The 20,712-nt window shown below is 40.3% G+C and overlaps 1 protein-coding gene across 3 annotated transcripts in view; it reads right to left on the bottom strand.

The window, feature by feature from the left end:
* Positions 1–20,712, bottom strand: part of LOC149314578 (RNA cytidine acetyltransferase) — a 45,944-nt gene that overhangs the window by 19,518 nt on the left and 5,714 nt on the right. For all 3 annotated transcript variants that reach the window (XM_089521417.1, XM_089521418.1, XM_089521419.1), the window contains exons 4-15: positions 19,970–20,141; positions 18,105–18,227; positions 16,670–16,731; positions 15,012–15,126; positions 12,261–12,368; positions 10,973–11,106; positions 9,546–9,639; positions 8,726–8,824; positions 5,723–5,859; positions 3,805–3,929; positions 3,167–3,317; positions 818–914 (exon numbers count right to left, since the gene is read on the bottom strand). In XM_089521417.1, the coding sequence (XP_089377543.1) occupies positions 818–914; positions 3,167–3,317; positions 3,805–3,929; positions 5,723–5,859; positions 8,726–8,824; positions 9,546–9,639; positions 10,973–11,106; positions 12,261–12,368; positions 15,012–15,126; positions 16,670–16,731; positions 18,105–18,227; positions 19,970–20,141 (1,417 nt within the window). The remainder of the gene's footprint in view (positions 1–817; positions 915–3,166; positions 3,318–3,804; positions 3,930–5,722; positions 5,860–8,725; positions 8,825–9,545; positions 9,640–10,972; positions 11,107–12,260; positions 12,369–15,011; positions 15,127–16,669; positions 16,732–18,104; positions 18,228–19,969; positions 20,142–20,712) is intronic.

Below are 20,712 nucleotides of genomic sequence, written 5' to 3'. Positions count from 1 at the left end.
GCCAGAGAGAATTTCCTCTTCAAAGCTAGGAAGGTAAACTGCAAAAAAGCAGGGGATTTAAAAAAATCAAGAGACAATTTAGGCTAATTCTGACAGATCAGCTATTTATTTGCATATTGCAAGAAGCCTACCAATCACCTTGCATCAGAATCCCTAACAAGACAAGGTCAGTTTTATATCAAGGCATTCTGGGTTTTTATATTTCAGTTTCTGGCATTAAGGGCATGATAACTTGACAACAGATAAAGAGGACAAAGCATCCCGTGATCAGTGTTGCAGTCATACATTTTACCCCCATTTCCATACTGCATTATGATCTATAAAGCCCCGTACAACTTAAGTCTAGAGTTTCTGAAAGCTGGTGTCTCCTTATACAGTCCTGCCACAGTCTTAAGATCCTTGGGGGAGAGCTTTCTCTTAGTCCCACGAGCATCACAGGTTCTTCTGGTAAGGATACAGGAGAGAGCCTTCCAGTGGTTACTCTGAGCCTATGAAATTCCTTTCCACAGGAAACTAGGTTGGCCCCTTCTCTGCTCTTTTTGTTAGCAAGCAAAGACCTTTCTATTCAAACAGGCATTTAATAATTAACTGGTTACAAGGAGGTGTATGTTGCATTGTAATTTTATTGATCTCTTTTAAAATTATTTTTCACTTTTAAAAATGTACATGGTGTTTTAATGTGATGATTGCTATAACTGGGTTATAACTTCTTTATTATCAGGGTTTTTTTTTTTAGCTTATCTTGTTTTAGCCTTTCTAAGCCAGTTTAGGTCTCATAGTGAGAGAAAGGCAGCATACAAATAAATAGGTAATAGACCTTGTAATGTGATGCCACATATAGAGCCATCAGCCTCTGAAGAAAAGTCTCTGATGCTTTATGGTAACAGAACAGGGTGTCTCTGTTGACATAGTATCTGCAAGACGGGAGTTAAGGAATAAAAGCTATGTAGAGGAATCACCTACTATCAACTCTGATTATAACTACTAAATTTATTTATATCACAATCTGATCAGCCTCCATTAGCTGGCTATGCAGTAGAAGATCAAGTCAAGCATCTTTAGCTCAATCCACTGAAATATAGCCACTTTACAGAACTGCATTATTTTGATTCTCACACTGACCCATCTCACTTTCAAACAGCCAACTTAGTGTCTTTCAGCATAAAGTGGATAGGCGTGGAAAGAAGGAAGGTATCCAGCAGCACCTTTAAATGATTTATTTTAGCATGGACTTTCATGAAGAGCAATCCACTTCTTCAGAAATAAAAGAATAAAAGTTTCATATGAAAGCATATGAAAAAGTCTACCACAGAATCATACAGTTGGAAGAGACCACCAGGGCTATCAAGTCCAAACCATGCAGGAATACACAACAAAAAACACTCCTGAGGGATGGCTGTCCAACTTTTGTTCAAAATCTTCCAAATAATAAGTCCATAATCCTCAGAGATTTGTGATGCTTAACTATAATACAGTATCTTCTCCACTGGTTCATATTCTCATCTCTGGGACAACAGAAAACAAGCTTGCTCCATATTCTCTCAAAAATGCTGCTGGATTCCTTTACTTCTCCCTTCTTTTCACTTTTTTCCATTTTATGCTGAAGGGCAGAATGAAGTGAGCCTGGCAGGAAGTCTGTAGCAGCTTGCATAAGCCTTACTACTACATGGTGCCTCTCATGAACAATAAGAAAGGCAAGAGAAAGAAAGATGGCAGCTGTCCCAACTATTAGAGGCTCGTAGCATCAGGTCCAGAAAAAACCCAAAATGGAAGCCTCATTTAACTTTCTACCATGAAGGGGAGGTTCATGTGGTGTCGTGGTTTGAGTGTTGGACTATGACTCTGGAGATCAGGGTTTGATTCCCAGCTCAGCCATAGAAACCCACTGGGTGACCTTGGGCAAGTAACATGTTCTCAGCCTCAGAGGAAGGCAAGGGAAAACCCTTTCTGAACAAATCTTGTCAAGAAAACCCCATAATAGGTTCACCTTAGTGTCGCCATAAGTCTGAAATGATCTGAAGGCACACAACAGCAGCAACAGTGGTCTCGTCTTCACCTACACAAATCACTTTATGCTAGCACGAGGAAAAGCATCTTGCAGTTCATATATCTTCAGGTCACCTATCCACCCACACTTCAAAGAAAAACTTCAGCAAAGAACAGTAGAGCCCCTGTATTTGCAGGAAATGTGTTCCCAGAGAACCCTATTGAAAAGAATGACTTTCAAAGGTAGTTGACCACAGAGAAGCTGGAGGACCTAGAGATTTATTTCTAAGTCCTGCAGCAAGATTCTATGCTCAACCTCCACTAGAAGCATACCACAGAATCACGCTGGATGACCTAGAAATTGCTTAGAGAGAACATATAAGTAAAACCACAGTATGCAGATAAAGGAGTCATACTGTATTTGCACATAGGGCTGAACATATTTTGGAGCTCTGCACAGCAGCTTCCATACAAGCCCAAAATATGACGCCAACTACACATGCAGCAGAATCAGAGGACCATGTGGACTGTACCATTTGCAACCACAAGAAGGGAATATATTTCGAAAGTTTGTTGATGTTAATTGCCGTCAAGCTGAATTTGACTTATGGAGATTGTATAAGAGATTGCACATAAAAATGCTGCAAGTAACTACCACATTCAGGGAGCACATCAAGATTCTCTGGAGATGCCAGCCACAGATGTTGGCGAAACGTCAGGAAGAAACTCTTCTAGAACATGGCCACATAGTCCGAAAAACCCACAAAAAACTATACATCAAGATTGCTTCTCATCTAAGAGAGAACATTTAACTAGCCCATCAAGAGACAAAGTTCAGCTCTGGTGTGTGTTGTGCTAGTTTTCTCTCCTTGCAGAATTTTTTTCACAAAAGTATTGAAAACTATTATCCTTCAAACACTAAAAATAGTGTAGACTGCTCGGCTAACCATAGAATGAAAAAGTAGAATCCTAATCCTTCTACTGCCTATGTAGGCTGGGTCTCAGTTTTGAAAAACACCATAAAGTCTACACAGTGTGATGGACCTAATCTCTTAGGAGCTAGGAAGAAATGTGCTGAGGAAATCAAGTAAAAGTTCCCACACTCTTGCTGCAGACACTTTCAGTTATGGTCATTACAGGTTTCATACAGCATGTACATAAGCTCTGGTAGCAAGGATACAAGTCACAGGATTCAGGCAATGGGCAGCCAGATATAATTCTTGTGATGTTCAAACAATCCAAGCACAGCAAGTCATTCAACCACTTTTCAACAGGATCTCCTGGAGCATATCTAATGGATTCATGCAGGGAAACCTCATGTAATGTACGAGCTAGAAAGAGAATGAACAACAACAATAAAATGGTCACATGTATCTTTAAAGCAGATGGCTGACTTAACACAGTTCTGAGAATAACAAAGCCCTTTTACTGGATGTCCAAGGAATAAGTCATTCTGTTCTCAGTCTTAAATGTCATATGTTTTTGTGTTGTATTCCCATGCACTTGTCAGCAGGATGTGACTATCCATGTTTTCCTATCATTGCTTCTCATTCATTCCACGTTATATGGATAAAATTTGGACCTTCCCCTCTTGTCTTGACTTGATGACAAACAGCTCAAGCACAAAAATCTGGGGGGGGGGGGGGATTCAAAAGGCCATCTTTGGGTGTCTTAGTTTTGGGACTTGGTCTTCAGGTCCAAGATAACTCACAGAAGGGGCAAGAGGAACTCAGTGCTCTCTTACTAGTTTCCTGCAATTCCTGGTGTAGGGTGTGGGCATGTAATGCAGTCAAAAGGTTACAACCCAGAGAAAGATACCTGAGGAGAGTTTAGCTGTTGTTGTCATTTTGTTCTCTGCTGTCATGTTGGCTTGAGCCTGGGCACTCTGTTGGCGTAACTGCTGGATCAGTTTCAATGATAAGGAACGCCCAGTGCCCTCATATCTGTTAAAAACAAGAGATAACAATGAAAAAATCTGAAGCAATTGGAGGAGTAGAGAAGAAAGGCTTGTTTGTTTATTTCTGGAGAATGTCAAACCTGGTACCCAAGACTTCTATCTGAGGTAAGGCTATGTGCGGTATCAAAATGGATAGTTGAATATCCAGATGCTGAAACTAAATAGCACATTTTTATACCTGTATTATCTCTGCTGTTAAACACGCACTGCTGGTTTATTTTTGTGAAACTGATGTACAATGTTAGGCTGACATTTCCAGAAACTTATTTTTTAACAGGGTGGTATTTCCAAACCCTCCTGACCATGTGTGTGTAATTAGAAAGATACTGGTCAACAAGGAGGAACTGAAGAAACAGTTCAAGAGCAACTATGGCGGGGTACAGACCGCCAGATAGAATAATAATAATAATAATAATTTGTTTTATTTATATACCGCTATTCCAAAGATCATAGCGGTGAACAGCAAGTAAGCTAATTAGCAAGTAAGCTAATTTGCCCCCAACAGTCTGGGTACTCATTTTAGCGACCTCGGAAGGATGCAAGCCTGAGTCGAGCTTGGGCCCTTTTGCTGGTCTTGAACTCGCAACCTTGTGGTTTTGACTGAATGGCTGCAGTACAGGCATTTAACCACTGCACCACCAGGGCACCAGGGAGGTGCCTTTCTTTGCTGCGTAGCTGTGCTGTAGCAACCAGATTGTGTGACGCTGCTGAGCAAGAAAAAGTAGTAGTAAAAAGTGGCTCCTTTTTGCTGTGCAGCTGCGCCGCAGCAAACCTGCAAAGGCGCCTGATGGCATCACAGCTATGCAGTGCTGTTTGGACGCTGCACAGCTGCGACGCCCTCATTACATGCGAGGGTTGCCGGGCGTGTGGGCACTCCACCCACCAGGCAAACCTCGCACGTAATGAGGGCGACGCAAAGGCCCGTCTGTTGAGGGCCTATCTAATGTCAAAAGAAATCTGCCAAATAGTTGAAGAGACGAACTTGGGGGCGAAGCAGACTGCTCCTTTGCACTGGCTTGAGGGCGGCGTCTGAGCACAGCGTTTAGATGCCACACGCTCTGATGGCTCCCCCACGCTGCCGGGAAGCCACATGGTTGACCGCATGTGCGCCAGCTTCACAGCATTTTGGTGGTGTGATGTTTACATGCCTAAAAGCTGCAGTGGTAGCAGAAAGGGTGGCTTTTTTCCACTCTTATTTGGGGTGGAAGCTGGCTGGATTGGGGCTGTGGTGTGCAGCTGCCACAGCTCCAATCTGGCTCTCTCAGGAGCAGCATCACACCACCCCTTTGGGGTCATCTGCTTCATCCCTAAGTCACCACTCCTTTCATATGTAGATATTCATCATTTGATAAATTTGGTGATGTCAAGTTAACTTAAGGGAGCTCAGGGTAAATCATAGGGCACACTGCTCTTCTCCAACATTTTGCTGCTCCCACCCAACATCTACTACTTAAGGTGTCCACTTAACTCTGCCTAATGATAGGGCTGGCCTTGGTCAGATTAGTTACCAAAGACAGCATGCTTACATTGTCAGATATTAACTCCAGTACAGTATACCCCAGTATACATCATACACAATTTAAGAACATTTCTAGATGTTAAGCAATCACACAATCAGTGGTCAAGATGTGTGCATCAGTGGTCAAGGTGTGAACCAAATTTTAGACAGACTTAACCCTTAAGATTTGTTCCACTTTATCTAGCAAGTGTCACAGACATCCTTACAGTGGACTGAAGACAAGTAGGCTCTGCACAAGTAGCTCCAAATGAAACACTCACCCATTGATTGTAGAAGCCATGAAGACCAAATAAGGGCCTAATAGGCTTTTCACCAGAGGGAGTGGTATAGCAGCAGCTTCATCAATCACTACCAGTTCAGCCTGCCCCAACTTCACAGCATCAGCAGGGTGTATATACTTGCCAAAAATAAGGGAAATGGTGTGTTAAAGAAGTAGTAAATGACCATTCCATACTGACAGCTAAATTGACATAAAAAATGAACAGATGAATCTATAATCCTTATACAATTCTTCTCCAGTATTCATTTGGTTCCAGCAGAAGATACTAGGCAGGAAGGGAAGGTTTAAAAACAAAATTTAAAATGCAATTCCAAAATAGATAAAAGTAATAGAAGTTACAAGATATTTGCAGTTATAGAACAGAAGACAGGATTGCTCTGTAATACAAGCCAAACATCCAGGTTTAATGAACCAGAATAAGCAAGCCGAATCTGCAAATCCATACACACTGTTCCCTACTGCTTCACTCCTCCTTCCTTTCTATGAAAAGCAAAGCAAGGCAGGTTTCAGTTCTTAAAATACAGCCTTCTATAGTCAGTTGTCCACATTCGCAGATTTGAGGTTCACGGATTTGATTATTTGCGAGTTTGCCACAGCGCTTCTGTAACTTTTGCTCCCCCAAACCCGAGAACACCACATGCACATTCAGGCAACAGCCTCAGGCCTTGAGAAGAGGGAGCACCAGAGATTGCCATGGCTGTCACCAATTGTCTCCCAAACCTGTTGCTCTATGGGCTGTACACAGCTATATGCCCTGTTAAACAGTCTGTCCTTTTTCAAATTCTTTCTCTTGCCAGCAAGGTGGACTAGCCTCTGTGTGATTCTACACTTGCTCTCTTTCCACCACTCGATCTGGGGCAATTTCTCTCAAAAGTTTTCCATGAAGCCTGAGCTCCTGGAGGGTGGGAAGAGAGGGAGAGCCTGGAAGCAGTTCGTCAAAAAGCAATCCAGCAACCCCTTTCCAACTCTAGGTACATAGAGAGCTCTGCACCCTTTCAGCAGCTTATCTCATACTGCCTCCTTTTCTCCCCAGCCAAGCAGGCTACCCTCTGTGTGCCTGAAACTGGGAAGGGGTTGCTGGGTTGCTTTCTGAAAAATTGTCTCCACGCTCTCTCTCTCTTCCCACCCTCCAGCAGTTCTGACATGGTATAAGATCAGGTGGTGGGGAGAGGGAGAAAAGGATGGGGGGAGATAAAGCTGCTAAAAAGGTACAAAGCTCTCTGTGTGTGCGTGAAACGGGGAAGGGGTTGCTGGATTCCTTTCTGACAAATTGCTTCCAAGCTCTCCCTCTCCTCACCACCCGATCTGGAGTGACTGCTTTCAGTAGTTCTCCATGGAGTTTGAGCTGCTGGGGGGTGGGAAGAAAGAGAGTGTGTGGACTTCTGTTTTAAGGCCCACACAGTAACCACTGGCTTTAGAAAGAGTGGCAGCCACACACATTCTTCATAATCCCCCTCTGGGGAGCCTCACGGCTTCTCACTTTGCAAGCCTGAGGAACCTTCCTGGGAGGGAGTCTTGCCCCCACCTCCACTGTATTCACATTGGTTTGTTTTATTTTACTTTTATGGGAGTCCTGCACTTCTACCCCCCACAAATGTGGAGGGCTGACTGTAGTTACCTCCAAAATGGAAGGAGGTATTATTATTATTATTATTATTATTTTTAACCTTTATTTATGAAGCGCTGTAAATTTACACAGCGCTGTACATAGAATCTTTTTAATTAGACGGTTCCCTGCCCTCGGGCTTACAATCTAAAAAGACATGACACAAAAGGTGAAGGGAGTGGTGGAGGGAAAGGTATGGTTAAGTACTTTCTAACTAACATGGATCAAACCCCCTTGTCCCATGCCGGCTTGCCTAGAAGCACCTGATCATTGTTCTTCCTGCCTATTCTATTCTAATATTTTAAGTCACCTTTCTGGACCAGTTCTACATAAACAGAGGACAGAATTTACAACTACACTATTTTCACCTTGATACTAGAGCTAATTAAAAAGAGTGCAATGAATAGCTATACACTAAACCCATCTCTGCCATAAACTAATCAGGTGGCCTTAGCTACACTACGTAACTACACAGTATAGCACAGCCATATTATACAAGTATATAATATAAGCAGAAGTACCATCTTCACCTGTTGATTTCTTTTGCTCATCATTTTCCATTCTCTCTCCATGCTTCCCTTTCTGGTCTTTTCTCTATGCACCCTACTGTTCGTTCAGCCTTTCCCTCTGCTAACACTCCTCTTTGCTCCACTTTACCAAATACTGGGAACTTCTATCTGTCTCCCCCCTCCCTTCCTGAAGTCAGGGGGAGGGCTGCAGAGGAAAGCACCACAAAAAGCTGCCTAGAGGCCCTATGAAAAAATGACTCTCCTAGCCTTGCCTCCAGCGTTGTTTCATTAGTAAAGGCCTGGCACCTAATGACTTAAGAAGGTACTGCAGGCTACAGAATAATTTTCATTAAATTATATTAATTAATGCATTTTTAAAAAAAATTATACCAATATCCTATGTCATGTTTAGTATCTATGCTAAATTTCACACGTTTAGGTTTCACAATCTTCGAATCATGCTGCAAATAGGCGATCTCTCTGTCTCTTTTACTGTTACTGTTCTTTACATGATGCAGTGCATGCAACCAGTTTAGCACTGTGAACCACATTAGAAATTATTTGGAGGGAAGGAGCACAGTATCCTTGGAGTTAGAGGTAGCTTGCCCTTTTATCACACTTATTTAAGAATAGGACACAGAAAGCTGTTAATGGAAACATTAGTGGAATCATAGAAGTCCCCAAATATTATATGCCACATAGAAGCCAATGGAAAGGAAGACATCAACCTTCGTAAAACTAATCTGACTGGGCACAGATAACAATGCCTGGCTTTTGCAAAAGGTATTTGAAGAGTCCCAGGAAATAAGCCTTTGTTCACATACACTTAAGCCAATTCAGATGTAAGACAGCAATGAAGCCCCTGTACCTGAATAGTCTGTCTATGCTCCCTGAAGACATTTACTCTGATGACTGCTTTGCTAAATTCAGGGTTGAGAGACTGAATGATCTCATAATCCAAGTGCTCCTGAAAAGAAACATAAGAAGCAATATGAAAACCAAACACAACAGAGTCTAGGATATTAAGACATTTTTACAGAAAAATAGTTGTTTCTTTTTCTGTTAATTTATCTGCTACAGCTCTGTGCTGTACTCTAAATTTAGACATTTGAAATTCAATTGAAGTAAAAATGTGAAGAGGTTGTAAGGGATTATGCAAGTTGCAAACCCTTTGGAAGGCCAAAGGTACAACAATTCTAACAAAGAGGGCTATTTCAAGAGAAATATGACCTGAAGTCTACTGACAGAAATTTTTTTCTTGTTTTTTCACCTGTGCAGTAGTCAATCCCGCACCTCCCCAAGGCTGCTTCTGAGGGACAGGTGACCCAACAGAATAGTATGGGATATGGACATGCAGCTGCAACAGGGAAGAGGGAAGCTGGTTTACTTCTTGTTATGGGGAACTATGGCCCCATATAGACTGCCAAAATAAAGCTGCTTCGGGTCACTTTGGAGGTATGCTGTTTAAATGAAACATGCATCCTAAGAGTCTGGAAGCTGCGCCAAAGCTACGCTCCACGCGGCTTCCAGACTCTTAGGATGCATGCATCATTTAAACAGCATATCTCCAAAGTGACCCGAAGCAGCTTTATTTTGGCCTGTCTGTATGGGGCCTTCATATAGGCAGAACTACATTCTACTTGTGCAAAAGAAATGTCTGAATTCAGCCAATATCCTGATGACATTACCTGATACTGTAGAGCATCAAAGCCTTTAAATACAAATTCAAACAGGGTGTGAAGATTATCTGGACTGGGAGATGTGACAAAAATGTTGGAGTACCTGCAAAAATAATACAAAAGGAAACAATTTTAAAACTCTTTATGTACTGAAATGGGAGAAACCATCATTTAGCCTTCTTCCAAAAAAGCTTCAAAATAGTTGCTCAAATCAGGAAAAACACAAGATTGCAAAGCATCCCAGCTCTTACCAGAACTAAAAATGTTTAAAATGAATTTGCTGTGTGGCTTCCAGTTGTTTCCAACTTATAGCAACCCTATGGTGAAGCTATCACAGGGTTTTCTTGGCAAGGTTTGTTCAGAGGGGGGTTGCCTTTGCCTTCCTGAAACTGAGTGTGACTTGCTCAAGGTCACTCAGTGGATTTCCATGGCTGAGTGGGAATTTGAATCTGGTTTGAAGTGTCCTTGTCAAACCATTGCCCAATCACTACCATTTTTTAAAAAATGACAGTTATTAGAATATTCTTCCTTTTCACAAATGTAAATTACAATGTTTACTAATAGACCTTGGGCAATTTTCACACAAACAGAAAATCTGACTTGGTGGTGAGGGCTCACATTATGTATTAATTCTGAGGAGAGGAGAATTTAGTCATGGTGAAAACTCACTTGTAGTCTCATGTGATACAGTTAGGTTTCATCTCAATGAAAGCTAAGCTTCTGATGGAACTATTCTATTTGAAACAGTTCCAGGTATTCACAAAACACTTGTTTTTAGATTTCAAAGAAACAGAGAGTGAGAGAGAGAGAGAGAGAGGAAAAGAATTAACTTCTTTGTATAGCTATTGGGTGAACATGTGAATAGTAGCATTCTCAGATAAAAGCTTTTGTTCAGACTCAAAAAGGATACAGATCACCCCAAGGTAAGTAAGGGTCCAAAAATAACATCAAGTACTTTGGTGGGTTTTTTTAAAACATCTTTTCAGTTTTACCTCAGGAAGTCAGTGATTAAAAAAAATCCCACAGCTCTCTACATCCTGCACCATGAAACTTGAAATCCTAGCCTCAAAGTATTATAAATTCATCTCAGTTTTTCATGGCTGCTTACTGAGTTCTTTTCAGACACACTTAGCTCCAGAACACACTACAGAAATAATCCAGTTTGAGACTGCTTTAACTGTCCTAGCTCAATGGTAGGGAATTCTGGGAAGTGTAGATGTTTGCAACATTGAGCCTTTTCTGTCAGAGAGCTCTGGTGGCACAATAAGCTACAGTTCTCAGGATTCCCTAGCACTGAGCCAGAGCAAGTAAAGTGGGCTCAAACTGGATTATTTCTGCAGTGTTTTTTGAACCTTAGAAATGTGAGCTCTCTGAAATTTCTTTAGATCTGACCTTTTTACACAAACCCATTACTGAAACATCCAGGATTAATTTACCCAAAGGCCACTGCTCCGGCTATAGCCAATCCCAAAGCAGCTGATTTTCCACGTCCTCTAGCAGCAGTTAAAGCTACAGTGCTTCTCAGTGTCTTCTCAGAAATGGCTTCAATGAATTTTAGGACAGCTTTTGCCTGTCAGTGAGGAAACAAGCAATAAAGGTTGGTTATATTGATTGCATACAACAATTAACAAAGAAAGATTACAAGTAAAGAGATAGGGTGAGAAAAGACGGTGTATCAGGAGCTATACAAATTCATTAGTACTTCGTTAGTACTGGTTTCATACAGAAAACTAAAATCGGGGGAGAAGGAAATGTTTCAATAGCTACTGCTATTTTATGTTCCTGATTTACTAGCTCGCCTCCACCACCTATTGAGGATTAATATTTTACACTGTCCTTTATTAAACAAAACTATTGTGACAGTTTATAATGACTCTAAAATGAAATTGAGCCAGAAAAAAAGTTTTTTAAAAAATCTAAAATTACAAAACATAAACACATTAAAATAATTTAAAATGTCAGATTAAAAGGATGTGTTGTAACACCATTATTAAAATCCAGAAGACTCAAGAATTACAGTTCCAGAGGTAGCATATTCCAAAATTTGGAGTAACCCAGGAGAAAGTCCATGACAGCGGGATTTCTGCAGGGAACTGTGCTAAAAAAAAACAAACCTGCTCCTGAAGATCTTAAGAAACAGTGCAATCACACGAAGACAAGAATGTCACAGCTTGCATGCAAAGGATAATTATGCAGGTCCATTCTTTGTAGCCATAGGAAGACTCAGGGATAACACAAATTCAAGGAGTGTCCCCAAACTATACACCTTAAATCCTTATATAATTAACCAAATTTCAAATCCCATGTTAGGCTTTCTTCTGACAACCAACACTTGTGGCTGCCTCTATTTATTAGCCCTCTTCTAGACTATTACCAAACTTAAGCTCAAGGATATTGACAGGTCCTTTTGTACTAGGTGGCAAATATAAACACATTAATGCCAGCTGCATATTGAAAAGGAAAAGTGGAGGGGAAGCTAGCACCACCTATAACACTAACCAGTTAAAGCCACCTTGAATCATGTGTTGGGAAAACTAGCTTGAAAGAGTGTTGGGAGAAAGGCAAGATATAATTGAATAAATAATTTTAGCATGTGTTTTCATGGGTTTAAATACACTTCCTCAGATGCACTGATGGAGTTAAAACATAAGTTCCCATTTATATCTCCAAAAAGGAACACTCCCTCCCATGTGTATCTCATCCAGGTTCAAATGGAACATGTACCTGATCCAAGGTTTTGCAGCTGTCAACCAATACACCTACAGGCTGTGTATCTTGGAGGCTTTCCTTTAACTCCTTCAATTCCGTATCTTGAAGACTCACACTCTCCTCCTATAAACACGAAAACAATGAGCTATATCAAAGATAGCTGCTACCTCTCCAAGAGTGGGCATATTTCATTTCAAGTTCATTTCAAGGGAGGTCATATAAGCAAACATTTCACTGCAGTTTTTTGTGGGTTTTTCGGGCTATGTGGCAATGTTCTAGAAGAGTTTCTTCCTGACGAAGATGCCAGCCACAGATGCTGGCAAAACGTCAGGAAGAAACTCTTCTAGAGCATGGCCACATAGCCCAAAAATCCCACAAAAACTCTGGATGCCGGCCATGAAAGCCTTCGACTTCACATTTCACTGCAGCCTATACTGCTCAGTATGCATTGTAAGTGATGCATTGTAAGAATTATGTATGATGTGTTTTCTCTCAGAGTGATACAAGGTAGTGCTGAAATGTTCTCAGCCCAACACACTTTCCAAAATCTGAACATAATTTTATTAATAGCTTGAAATTATTCTTTTGCATTGTAAACTGCCAATTTGCAGGATCGAAACTCTAATTTCTGTTTTTTTCCAGATGATGAAAGAAACATGTCAACAAAAAGTGTGGAATTTTCAAGTGCTGAACTCCAGACTGTCATGACATTCCTGTAGAAGAAAACTCCAAAGGCAATCCAGGAATGTATAATGTTTAGTGACAAGTGCCAGTCATATTCACATGTGAAGAAGTGGTGTGCCAGCATGGAGATTTTGAGACCAAAGAGGCAGCAAGGCCTGGGAGGCCTTCAACAATGTCAGCTCCTGAAATTGCTGAGCATGATGACTTGATTTTGGCAGATTGGTGAATCTCACTCAAAACAATTGATTAGACACTAGAGATATCCTCAGAACACGTTGAATTTATAATTCATGAGCAATTAGCTATGCAGCCAAGTGGGTCCCAAAATGTTTGAATGCTGACCAGTAACAAAATCAAGTGGATATCCAAGTTGATTTTGCAGCATATTGGGGCTAAACAGACGGTTGTAGAGAAGCGGCTTAACCGCACACCACAGGCCCAATTTGGCGGTTTTTCCAGCGCAAAAAAGCGGCAAAATGCCACTCTTTTTTGCATCAGAAAAAAGGTGCTGGCTCTTCTCCACTCATGTGGCATGCGGCGTCTAATCACTGCACTGCAGGAGCATTCCCATGCTGCACATCGTCTGGTCAGGTGGGCAGCGTGACTCCAGCTTGGGGGCAGAGTCGGGGCATGCAGTGTGCAGTCACTACGCCCCCACACCACACCCAAGCCGGGTCTTGCTGCCAGTCTGCTTTTCCTCTTTGAATCCAGTAATAATTTTTGGAACGACTTGTCGCTGCTGATGAAACATGGTTACATCAATATGATCTGAAGACCAAACAACAGTCCTTGCAGTGATAGCATTCAGGTTCCCCATGGCTGAAGAAATTCAAGACTCAAAGTTCAGCAGGAAAGGTCATGGCTACAGTGTTTTGGAATAAGGAAGGCATTTTGATGACTATCTTCAGACTGGCCAAACAATTAATAAGAATACTACTAATGCAATGCCAATTAAAGAAGGCATTGAAGGAAAAACAGTGAGGAAAGCTCCAGAAAAGTGTTCTCTTTTTTGCAGGACAAAGCACCTGCACACAGGGCTGGCAAGACACTGGATGTTTTGAAGAATTTGGAGTTTGAGTGCATAGACCATCCACCCTACTCACTAGTTCTTGCCCCTCCTGACTATCTCCTGTCTCCAAATTCTGAAAAGAGTTTGAAAGAAAGGATTCTTTTTTATGATTCAGAAGTGATAGCAGCAGCAGAGTAGTATTTCAGAGGCCAGACATCAATTTTTTTTTAAGGTTTAAAGAAATTTGAGAAAAAATGTGCCAAGTACATTGAACTTCCAGGTGAATATGTCGAATAGCATAGAATCTTCATGGCTCTACGTTATTCCCCTCTTGGTCAGGCCAAGAACTTTACAGCAACTCCTTGTAATATTAAGAGGATTGATAGGTATGCCACATGCCCATAACTGTGCAAAGTAAACAAACTCTAGGTTATTCAAAATCCATCACCATTTCAAGAGTGCAAACATGAGTCTGAATATTTATAAAGAGAGTGAGACATTTTTTGTTTGAGGGGGTGAATGTTGCACTTTTGTGGGACCTGAAATATTTCTCTCAAGTTTCTCTTAATGATGTTTTTGACTAGCCTTTTCACTATTATTTGCCAGATGTTGTTCTGCTGATAGAAACAATTCCACCATGACAATTTCTCCTGCTCCCACATGCCTTTAAAATGTGTTAAGCGGGGTTGAGGGAGACTAAAATTCTCAGGCCACTTCAATGATCACAGCCATGCTAGCTGGGAGATTCTGCAAACTATAATTCAATCACAGCCGGTTAAAGCTATGTTGGACTTACCAACAGTGTCCCAGATCAGTTTCTCTACGCATAGCTCTAAAAACTTCTCAGATACTGCTGTGCTAATGAAAAGGGAACTTTTAACCCTCTGTATAAGAAGCAGTACAGTGATTTCTCATCACATCAAAAGAAGCAGCAGATGTCATAAAATCACTCATGTTTTATTAAGCATCCCACTTTTAATAGTCAAATTCTTTCTTAAATGACTGTTTTAAAATCTGAATTTGTATTTAGCATGGAGTTTCAAGCTCTGAATTTTTGTCAGATCTGTGCTTACCTGAGACCAAGGTGGAACAGCTGATATGTTGGCAACATGGCTAGAGATTGGGAGAATGTTAAGCTGATCATCAACCACCATGCAGGTTTTGCAAGATGACAGAGATAGAATAAATCTGTATGATGAAACAGAGAAAACAGCAGTGTCATAACTGTTGAAACTGATTTATTTTCATGTCACAAACTACTCCTCATCCTATGGTTCATCTGTGTAGAATACCCTCTGGTTAAAGCACCTCAAAAAGAAAGTTTTGGTGGGGCACAAGACAGCAATTTCCATAGTCAGCTTTTTTTTGCCAGTACTCATCATTTTTTAAAAAAAATTACTGTCTAACATATTTTAAATAAAGTTTATTAAACATATAAAAATAAAACACATTGTTCAAATATATCCAAATTAAACATGCATCAATTCAAATAATAACAACAAAGGTATTACAACTTATATAATTCATATAAATTTCCCACTCATACCTCCCCTCCAACATCTTCCCATTCATTCTCCCACCTAGTACATTCATGAATGCATGAGTGATCATCATTGATTGAGTTAGGTAGGTCATCAACATGCTGACATCAAATTATTTAGAGTAAAACCAGAAAGGAAGCAAAGAGTTCCAAAAGGTTCTGTCCAAACATGGACAACAACAGAGCCTGAAGAAGCTTACTGTTTTGGACTACAACTATCAGAATCCCCAGCCAACACAGCCACTGCCCACATTGTTTGAGGAATTCTATGAGTTCTAATCCAAAATAGTAACTTTTACAAGTTATGGACTGACTGAATATAAGCAAGTGTAAAATGATGCACATTGTTTGTGTGAGGGTGGTATTTCAAATCCACATACATACTGACAGATCCTCAGATGGTGTAACTGGGCAAGTGCAGAGAAGTTATTGTATAAAACGGTGCTCTTCAGCATTAATATGGTACCATAATTCAGTTCCTGCTTTCAGCCAGTTTCACAGTACTTAAGAAAAATTTGGTCTCATGTTCAACAAACAACTAGACAATTTATGTACCATTTTGCCTGTTTTACAGGTGAGTTTCCAAAATATTAATATGAGTGTTTGACAGAGCTTTAATGTCTAAGTGAGTCCACAGAGCAGAAACTAATTAAAGTTCTGCTATCGTAAATTAACCAGTACTCCTTTTGAAGTTTCAAGTATGGCCACACCATACAATAATCTTCCCCAGTATATTTTGGGCTTCGATAGTTGTAATCAACCATCACTGGAAATGCTAGCTAGTGATGATAAAACTTTCAGTCAAAAACAACATAAGCTCATCAGGCTGAGGAATGCTGCTACAGAAAAGCTACAAGAATGCTAAAGAGCTAGTTCTGCATCTTCTAACAAGTACAGATTATACCCACAACCTATCACTGGCCATGCTGGGTAGACTGATCGAACTGGAGGCTAAAACATCTGCAGAACCAAAGCTTCCCCACCCCTGTTCTAAACTTCACCCTTACAAACACTGTTATGTTTGAACTTAAAGGGCGGATCCTCAGTATGCCCACCAAAGTGTAGAAGTTATTCAGAATCCTTTCTGGTCAAGGCTCAGTGAACAAACTCCCTCAGATATATGGGCAAACATTATTTACTTGTATATGCACCCTTGCCAGTTTGTGTGCTCAATATAACTCTAAAACTCACCTTTCATTAAATCTTCCTACTACATCTTGATGTGCCTCTGTCCGGTACCTAGAGTGTACATCCTGGGGAAAAAGAAGATTCCTTTGTTTGTCTTGATGATAATGTCATACAGAGACCACAGTGCAGAGAGTTGCATCACACTGACCCTAGTTTAGTGACCTAACCTTGGATTGCTCTGAAGCCCCAGCCAGCATAGCCAATCAACATGGATTCTGGGAAACAACATCTAAGGGCCCACATTTGCAATCAGACTCTCTCTAGTCTGATTGTGCTACTTTCTCAAACTCTCAGCATCAGATTTCAGTATTCCTGAAAAAACCCTAACCAGAGACAGATGACATGGGATACCATATTGATGTATACGATACCTACCTACTGTAAGTTTCCAGGAATGTTTGTTATGCTCTCAGAAATGCATCTAGCAGACATATCAAAATTACTCTATATTTTCTGGCACATCACCGTGCAACTAAGCTAAAGCTTTCCACATCACTCTTTCTCCAAGCTAAAGAAAATTCCACTGGCTCAGCTGCTCCTTTGCAATTGCTCTATGCAAAAAAACACTGACAGGAACAGGCAAACTAACAATTCAGAATAATAATAATAATAATAATAATAATAATAATAATGTTTATTTATATACCGCTTTTCCAAATTAGATCAAAGCGGTGTACAACAGCAAGTACAATACAAAGTCAAAATAAAACATAACAGGCCTCTCTCCTCCTCAAGATGGTGGTCGGAAGGAGGACTCTTAGTCTTTCATGCCAGGCCTCTCTCCCCCTCAAGATGGTGGTCGGAAGGAGACATTCTAACATATGCCCAGAGATACAAGTGCAACTATAAAGAGATTCTAGAATTGAAAACCTATATTAAGCACAAGGATTATCTCAAACCACTTGTAAGTAGGAAAATGATCTCAAAACCAAGTCAGGAATGTAGCAACCCATAGTATTTGTATATATAAAACGGAACAGAGAAAAATGTCTTATAAGTCTATTTCTCCACTCAGTATAGTGGACCCTTGGTATATGCTGGGGTTTGGTTCCAGGATCACCCATGGACACCAAAATCTGTGGATGCTCAAGTCTCATTAAATACAGGGTGTAGTAAAATGATGAACCTTATATAAAATGGCAAAATCAAGGTTTGCTTTCTGGAATTTTTTTTTTTTTTTGGGGGGGGGGATATTTTCAAGTTGTGGGTGGTTGACTCAGTGGATACAGGACCAACTGTATGGTCTACAGTGATTAGAAGCAGCTCTTCAAGATCTAAGACAGAGGTCTTTTCCATCAACTGAGAACTTATTCTTTTCTAACTGGAGACTTCTGAATGCAAAGCTTGACCTCCACCAAAGAGCGAGGGCCTATTCTCCCTTGCAGGAAAGGAAACCAATCTCTATTAAGCAGAGATCTATGATTCTTAGTAACTATACCATGGTCATAGTGTAGAGTTGCTTCAGGGAATTCATTGTTCTCAGAAGGATTGCAACTATGCCCCCGCCTTCCACAGTTTCAACAGTTCTCGCCAACAAGTTTGGAGTCAAGGCTTCAAAGTCCTAGAAGATTATGCAGAAAAGTAACATGTAATTTCCAGGTTAGCCACACATTTAATGTACCAGCACTATAAGCACCAACCAAAATGCAAACAGTATCAAATTTTTCTCCACCCCTCTCTATCATCACCTTTACTCGCAAGCAATATGGAATCAAGAAAGAGAACTGCTTGATGGAACCCGGACATTTTAACTTCAGATTGCATAGGCTTGCATGCTTCCCTATCCCTTTGCAGTTGCTACTGTGTGCCTTCAAGTCATTTCCGACTTATGGAGATCCTAAGGTGAACCCTGAAAGTATGTGGCTTCCCTGCTCATTTCCTATTCAGCTAAAAGAGACCCTTGTCTGCTGTGGCATGCAGGTTAGGAAATAACCTCACATTAAAGATCCTATTGGCAACAAGAGCAGTGTCATTCTGGTGACAGATATATTGTATGCAAATTATGCCCCCAACTGGTTGATGGAAACTGAAATATCTATAGCTGATCTGAAATTGTATTTGAAATTGTTTTAACAATTATAATAACTGTACTGTGCAAGTATTATTTTATCAATTTTTGTACTGGTCAATGACCGAATAAAATTTTACTTACTGAGACTTTTTGCTAGAGCCTTCGAGGCCAGTTGGTTTAAGCAAAATCTGAACAAGTGCACAGTTATTAAATTGTGCTGATGTTTTAAGTGATTTTAAACAGTTTTTTAAATGTTAAATTGTTTAAAATATTTCAATTATTCCTACTATTTTAAATTTTTTAGTCTGTTAAAATCTATCTTTTACTGTACACCACCCTGAGATCTTTGAATATTAATATAATTATATTAATATAACTCAATATAATTTATCAATATTTTAATAAATGATCCCTGTCCTTACATTGGGATACTCTTTCCAACATTTATTTGCTCTTTTAGAAGAGTGAGGGAGACAATACATGTTTTAATGCTAACACAGCACAATGTATCCCTTAGTTTAATCTACTGAGAAATGTTACCAAGACTTTTATCTGTATTAGATTGCAGAGCCCAAAAACACTAGTTTTAGACTACAACTCCTGATAACATTGGCTCGGTCAACTGAAGAGCATTCTAGCTAGTGGATTCTGAGAGCTGTACTTAAGAATGTAATTTTTTTGAGCTCTTGTTAGCTGACGAGTAAGCACTTTCACTACTCTTGTACAGAATTGGTCAGTATAAACCTGACTTCATAGCAGCAACAATCTTCCTGGTTCAGATGATTGTGTCTTTGCTTAATAATCTAAATTATGACCCTTCTGGCAACACATGAACCCTTCTTGCTTCACTACTCCTCCCTTGTGGCACACCCAGATAAAATGTAGATATCTAGTTCTAAACAACATTTCTTTTGTTGCCTGAAACTGCAAACCAAATTTTCCTCATTCTGATAAACACAAGACAATTCAAGTAGTTTATTGAGTCACGATACGATTGTCCAGATACAACCTGGTTTTTATGTAAGTTTCAAATGACTTTTTAAAGGGTTTTGAGGGGAAAGAGAGGAATATAGCACAGAAAGTATTCATTCTGTCACAAATTTTAACAGAATGTTTCTTCAGCTTAGTTCCTGCTGCAGAAACACTGCAGTCAACTCAAATGAAGCTGCTGTTGTATGACTTGTATGAAGAAGATTCTCATACGCAGAACATCTTCCTCAAGTAGGTTCAAATGAAACTGCTCTTGTATGACTTATATAAAGAGGATTCTCATATTCAGAACATCTTCTTACCTGGAGTACACACATGCCAAATGTATTCCCAAGAATTTTGTGTGTCTCATTGTAGTAACAGTATCGAATATTGGTAGCTGCAATGAACAACTCAAAAGGGTCATCTTGCTTCAAATCTAACATTCCAGTTTTAATCTTCTTCTGCAATTGTCTCATCCTTTTTTTACGGTGGCTGGTGGGGCAAAACAGATGAAATCAGATGTCTTGTGGAAATTATCAGGGTTTCAAGGGGAATCTGTGCATGTTTACTCAAAAATAAATTCCACTGTGTTAAGGACAAGCTAGCTTTGAAAGTGTCTGAACATGTAGGTGCAGAATGATCTACTTCTATGAGGCAGAGACCCCCAAGAAGCAGCAAGAAATGCATCAGAAGGGATCCTCTAAACCATAGACCTAATCCATCCCATGGTAGTCTATAAGCACAGACTGTAGACTGAATGTTCCTTCCTTTGATTGTTGCTCTGTCTCCTGGTTGTGGAGAAGATGAAAAAGGAGTATATCCCTATACACTGTCCAGTGGGTTTGCATGGAAGGTAAAGGAGGAGTGATACTGAGTTACTAGCCAAAAACACTGCTCCACATGTGGGAGGAGGGATCCAAACCCCAGCAGGATTCAGGAACCAACCCCATGAGTTAATGGAAAGAATGTGTTTGAGAAGAGATTTGAAGTCTGGACTAGGACTGGAAATGTTCTGGGGAAAAACCAAGAGCTGCAAGGCAGAATTATTTAAGGGAGCAATAAT

Source organism: Sceloporus occidentalis, unplaced genomic scaffold, assembly GCF_023333645.1.
Source record: "Sceloporus occidentalis isolate IW3139 unplaced genomic scaffold, rSceOcc1.0.p SCAF_4, whole genome shotgun sequence".
In the NCBI taxonomy this organism is placed as follows: domain Eukaryota; kingdom Metazoa; phylum Chordata; class Lepidosauria; order Squamata; family Phrynosomatidae; genus Sceloporus; species Sceloporus occidentalis.
The sequence above is the reverse complement of the archived record's forward strand: the minus strand, read 5'-3'. Positions and strand labels throughout refer to the sequence as shown.